This window comes from Tursiops truncatus, chromosome X (assembly GCF_011762595.2).
Source record: "Tursiops truncatus isolate mTurTru1 chromosome X, mTurTru1.mat.Y, whole genome shotgun sequence".
Lineage (NCBI taxonomy): Eukaryota > Metazoa > Chordata > Mammalia > Artiodactyla > Delphinidae > Tursiops > Tursiops truncatus.
In genome coordinates, this window is record NC_047055.1 from 12,189,356 (window position 1) to 12,195,679 (window position 6,324).

The window sequence follows — 6,324 nt, forward strand, 5'->3', positions numbered from 1 at the left end:
TTCAACAAGAGAAGCCACCACAACAGGAAGCCCACGCACCACAACGAAGAGTAGCCCCAGCTCGCCACAACTAGAGAAAAGCCTGTGCACAGCAACGAAGACTCAATGCAACCCAAAAATAAATAACTAAATAAATAAATTAGAAAAAAAACATGGGCCTGAGTGTCTGTTGAATTGGTTAGAAAAAAACCATGGGCCTGAGAGTGTTGAATTGGAGACTTATCACCTCTTATGTTATCCATCTTACACCATCAGAATTCATAGGAAGTAGTACTGGCTATCTGGAAGTACCTCTGGGCCTCTCCTTGAAAGGATTTTACTTCTCCCCATTAGGACATTTGTTTTAGATAAGACCTTCAATCTAATTTGTTAATGGTATTGTCATTCATGTAGTCAATAATGTTGAATGCAATCCTCATCATAATTTATTACTAACGGTAGCTCAGGGCTGAACTAAAAGTAATTGTGATTATTTCCTGGCGAAGGTACATGTGAGGAGTATAACTGAGCATGACTACCCGGAGGACTGCAGCATATGCAGTCATGTCAGTAATAATTTGGTTTATGTTGCAGTTGTCAAGAAGAGTTCCAAGTTAATGCTATGGATTTATATAGTTGACTTTTAGGTCGCAATCTCATACTTCTTTCTCTGGTCATCAGGCATCTCATTTTTAAATCATGGTTTATCTCGTATGACTTATAACTGTGAATGAGAGATTCATTTTGCTATTTCATATGCTAGACTTCTAAATGGAATGTGGTAGAAAGAGAAGATTATGTTTTTATACCTATAGTTATTACTATGGCATGCACAGTTTGGAAACTAAAATAATTAAATGTTTTGCTTTGGGGAGTTTTCTTTGTATTATTGTCAGAAGTTCAATGGTTCATATCCTAGTGAGTTCTAGAAGGCTCTGATACTATGTTCCTTCTATTTGCTCTTCATTTTTCTTACTGAGAATTGCCTGACTAACCTGTGTCTTATTTGAATTTTCATTATCAGTAGATCAGTCATTTTTAGCTAAAGTTTATTTGCCTTTCTGCCTATGTACACAAGATTTTTAAGAACAAATTCCAAAAGTGCCTAACTTCTTTTACTCCCATTCATTTATTTTAATTAAGCTTTTTACTTTGACATAATTGCAGATTCACATTTAGTTGCAAGAAATAATACAAGCTACCCACTTTCCCCAAAGGTGACATCTTGCAAAAACTATCATACAGCATCACATCCAGGATATTGACATTGATAGTGTCAACATACAGAAGAGTTATATCCCTACAAGGATCCCGCTTGTTACTGTTTTATAAGCATGCCTCCCTCCCTCCTCCATTCATTTTATCTATAATTATTCACAGGCATATATTACCTCAATTCCTTTTGTAAGTAGGTCGAGTTCTTCCACCTTCCATAAATCCTGGATCAAATGAGTTATTGGTAGAAGCCAACCATATTCTGTGAGTTTCTAATTATGTGTGTAGTTAATTGCATGTAGCAAACCTCAGGTCTGATAAGTAGCAGAAAGCATTTGAAAGGTCCTTGTAACTGGCATTAGGTCATACCTTGGGGTTACAGGAGTGAGAGAACTCTGTGGAGGGACTTACTAGAGCCTCTGCAGTGAGCAGATACTGAGGGAAAAGCAGTAAAAATAGTGGGACAGGTTAAGAGACAAGGCCGAGTTACAGGCTCTGTTCCTAAGGCGTGGCTATCCAGCAGTGGAAAATGCAGCATCCAGTGGAGGGAGTGAACTCTTCCTTGACCAAAGCTTATATGGGAATGTTCAAAATTCCAGTTTGTATGATTGTAGGGGTGGGAGGGGGCATGTGTCAGGAGTGGGTGATGCTCGTAAATCAACTGAAGACTGTCTCGGTTCTCTTGGAGAAGGTCCACAAGCAAGAGATGGATCCACTGAGAACAGGGTTTAAAATCCTGTAGGAGGAGCTGATCAGTGCTGGGTGGGGTGTGGCTGGTTTGCAAGCCTGGTATTCAGCCCCAGTAAGAAATTGAGGCAGAAGCCCACACAGACAGACTTTACCAATTCAGAAAGTATTCCAAGAAAATCGTGACTCTGAGAATTCCAGAAGTTAGTTCTACTCAGTGTACATTTGTCAGGTATTTACTCTGTGCCAGATTCTGAGCCAGGCATTGAGGATATAATACCAATAGACTGAGGAACTGAGAGGCCAGTGGATATAGTACCAACAGGCTGACCTAGGATCATACTAGGGCAGCAAGACACAGCCTAGATCGCATCTTTTGGCGTGGCTGGGCCTCTCATAAGACTCTCTGCCCTAGTCAGGACTGGTTTTAGCGTTTGGTATATTCCTTGCCTAGCTCCTTATTAGGGCTTAAAATTTATAGATACATACATACATACATGCATACTTACTGGGTTGGGCAAAACGTTCGTTCGGGTTTTACAGAAAAACCCGAATGAGCTTTTTGCCCAACCCAATATATACGTACGTTCATACATACATGTACCCATGGAGAGATGAATGGGAGTGAAGCTCAGCAATTCCAGCAGAGCGGGGCTTCAGAAGGTGAGGGCTAACACTTTATAACAACTCAGCGCTCTATCCTTGGAGAATAACACAAGGAGCATTTAACACTCAGGATATCAGTAAACAGATGGGTGCAGCTTCATGTCACTGTGAATGTTTCCAGAGCTCTGAAAAATCTATAGCTGACGGAAAAACCCTGAGTGATCTTGCTGCGGATCAAAAAGCTTTCATTAACATTTTTAATCTGTGTAATGAAATCTTGAACTATTTTTCATGCCTATATTGTCGCTTCAACCAGTAACCAAAATCTCAAGAGAACTCAATGAATTAGAATGTGACCTAAAAAATCAAGAGTGAAGAGTCATCAATCAAAAAGGGAGATTATTTGGGGAAGAGAAATGATTTGAATACCAAAGAAACACTGCTTGTTGACAGAAATATACATTTATAACTAATGTTTCATTGGTCATGTAGGCCATGGAACACATCAGAAGCCCAAATCACATCAAAAAAGAATTTGATTTTAGACTTCCCTCTACCACCTTGATTTTCTGGAGCTTTAATTCAGATTCTCTGTGACTATAAACCTTGGTGCTTTGTCCTCTTCTTGCCCTGTCTTTCCCCATTTGTGTTATCCTCCATCTTTTATCCCCCTTGTTTTATTGAAAAAAATACTGTTCTCCATCTTGAAGAAGTACTCCACACTCATCTTTTTCCCCATGCTCTGTCTCTGCTAAATCAGGTTGTCAGATAGCAGAGAGGCCTTTTTAGTGAGCCCCTGTTGAGATAGGCTAACTTTAACAAACAACCTTCAAATGTCAGTGGCTTAACACAATAGATATTTATTTCTTGGTCACACAAGATCCAGTGTTGATGTTCTGGTTAGTCAGTTGTCCTGGGCACCTCTACTCTAAATGGTGACTCAAGCATGCAGCCCCCTTCCATCTTGTGATGCTGTCGTCTTCAGTATGAGCCTCCACAGTCACTGTAGGCGGGAAAGAAAGTGCAAGGGACCAAGTGTTACTTGGTCCAGAAGTGGTACATTCTCTAATTGTTTCATTCCATTGGCCAGAACTAGTCACATGGCCCCACACAGATGCAGGAGGGACTGGGAAATGTAGCCCCAGGCTGGGCAGTCACTTCCCAGTGACAACAGTACACTTTGGTGTCCAGCTGCCTGTTTTTGTCTCCCCGTGCTTTGAGAACATTGCTCCGTGAGAGTGCCTGAGCTCTCTTCTGACTCCTAAGTAACCTGCTCTGTTCCCCATTCCAGCTGAACTCTGTATAATCACGAAATCCTCAAGTCAGGGTCACCAATTAGAAATTCAGTTTTTTTAAAAAAATTAATATATCTGTAGAAGAGTGGGTACCTTTTTATGTGCAGAGCTATGACATCTTACCATCTGTGCTTTCTAGAGCCAGAAATCCCCCCATTAAAATTGGACTCTCACTTAGAAGATTAAAAAAATGCAATAATTGATAATAATTTAAGCCCAACTTTTCGTGTTTGTTAAATATCATGAGTTTGGGGAGTAAAAAATCTTGATTTAATTTTCTTAGACAGGAGCTGGGTTTTGATTGGCCCAGTTGAGTTCCCTGAGTTGCATTCTCTGGTACTGTTTTCTGACCCATACAGATATGAGAGCTACTCTTACCATTCTGGTAAGGAGCCCCTGTCTTAAGTGCTTTAATCTGGGGGCCCCTTTCAGTATAACACATCAGCAAAAAGGCTAAATATATACATATATGGATGGATCCTTCTAAAGGCTAAAAATATTGTATTTGATTGTCTTGCCTCCCTTGATTCTATTAAGTTGCAGAGACCAAGGAATAACCTAGGGTTCTTAATCTTCTGTGCTAATTCCAGTCCTGTTATTTACATAACTATTTATTTCCTGACCAAGCCCTGCTGTTCTCCAAAGATAGGGGAACGGTTAAATAAATTATTCTTCATCTGTATGTTGGAGCATTAAGAAAGCTTTAAATTTTGTTTCTCAGAATTTTTAATGACCATTGGAAATGTTCACAATATTTACTTTTTAAATATATATATAAGTGATCTCAATTTTTGTGTGAATATATGTATAGCAAAAAGATTGGAAGAAAATATGTCACGATTTTAACTGTGATTGTCTCTGGGCAATGGGATTGTGGGTGATTTTCATAATCTTTGTATTTCTCTGTGTTTTCCAAAGTTTAAAAATGAGCATGGGGCAATGGCTTGTGGCTCCTTCCTGCACTGCTTCTCTCTTCTGCTCAGGCCCGTGGCGCCGGCAGCATGGGCAAGTGTTGCGGTCTTCGTACTGCCAGGAAGCTCCGTAGCCACCGACGAGACCAGAAGTGGCATGATAAACAGTACAAGAAAGCCCATTTGGGCACAGCCCTGAAGGCCAACCCTTTTGGAGGTGCTTCTCATGCCAAGGGAATTGTGCTTGAAAAAGTAGGGGTTGAAACCAAAGAGCTAAATTCTGCCATCAGGAAGTGTGTCAGCATTCAACTAATCAAGAATGGCAAAAAAATCACCGCCTTTGTACCCAATGATGGTTGTTTGAATTTTATTGAGGAAAATGATGAAGTTCTGGTTGCTGGATTTGCTCGCAAAGGTCATGCTGTTGGTGACATTCCTGGAGTCTGCTTTAAGGTTGTCAAAGTAGCCAATGTCTCTCTTTTGGCCTTATATAAAGGCAAGAAGGAAAGACCAAGATCATAAGTTTTGATGATGAAAGCGGAATAGTAATAAATTTCCATATGCCAAAAAAAAAAAAAAAATGAGCATGGGGCTTCCCTGGTGGTACAGAATCCGCCTGCTAATTCAGGGGGCACGGGTTTGAGCTCTGCTCTGGGAAGATCCCACATGCCGCGGAGCAACTAAGCCCGTGCGCCACAACTACTGAGCCTGTGCGCTAGAGCCTGCGAGCCACAACTACTGAGCCTGGGTGCCACAACTGAAGCCCGTGCGCCTAGAGCCCGTGCTCTGCAACAAGAGAAGCCACCACAATGAGAAGCCTGTGCACTGCAACGAAGAGTAGCCCCCACTCACTGCAAATAGAGAAAGCCCGGGCGCAGCAGTGAAGACCCAACTCAGCCAAAAATAAATAAATTTATTTTAAAAAAATGAGCATGAATTACTTATGAGAAGAATGTTAGACACTACACCTGTCAGTCAATTCCAGCATTAACCATTCTTGTGAAAATTACTGGAGGCTAGCAGAAAGGGGAACTTTGGCTGCCTTGAAGTAGTTGAATCCTCTCTTTAAAAAAAAATTTTTTTTTTGGCTGCACCATGCGGGTTGTGGAATCTTAGGTCCCCAGCCAGGGATTGACCCTGGGCCCTCGGCACTGAAAGCGTGGAGTCCTAACCACTGGACCATGAGGGAATTCCCAAATCCTCTATCTTTAAATGAAAAAAAAAACGTAGAGTGACCTAGCAACCAAAACAATGGTTGTATTGCTTTTTCCCGTTCCAAAATTTTACTGGGGAAAGTTACTGGTCCTCACAAATAAACCTTTCCACGTGAACTACAGTTTTTCCTTTTCATTGCGGAAGCTTACGATAGAATAAGTTGTCTAAGCACGTGTCAAAATTAAGTCATGAAACGTGAACCTCGGAGTGGAAAGCATCAGCCTTTGATTTCCTTTTTTCATAGGAGGATCCGGTATTGCAAGAGAGACAAAGCATCAGCTTGGGTGTCCTGAGCTTTGGTTCTGTTATGTACTAGCTGTGTGACTTGTAGCCAGTTATTTAAAGTTCCTGAAATGTTGTGTCCATATCTACAGACTATAGATAATACCTGTCTGGCAAGTTTCTTTTGATGACTA

General features: G+C 40.9%; 1 protein-coding gene across 1 annotated transcript; it reads left to right on the plus strand.

Moving 5' to 3' along the window:
- Window positions 1–4,752: 4,752 nt before the first annotated feature.
- LOC101329216 (small ribosomal subunit protein uS12-like) lies at window positions 4,753–5,274 on the plus strand. The gene has a single exon (XM_033849057.2). The coding sequence runs from the start codon at window positions 4,784–4,786 to the stop codon at window positions 5,213–5,215; it is 432 nt and encodes a 143-aa protein (XP_033704948.1). The 5' UTR covers window positions 4,753–4,783; the 3' UTR covers window positions 5,216–5,274.
- Window positions 5,275–6,324: the final 1,050 nt, after the last annotated feature.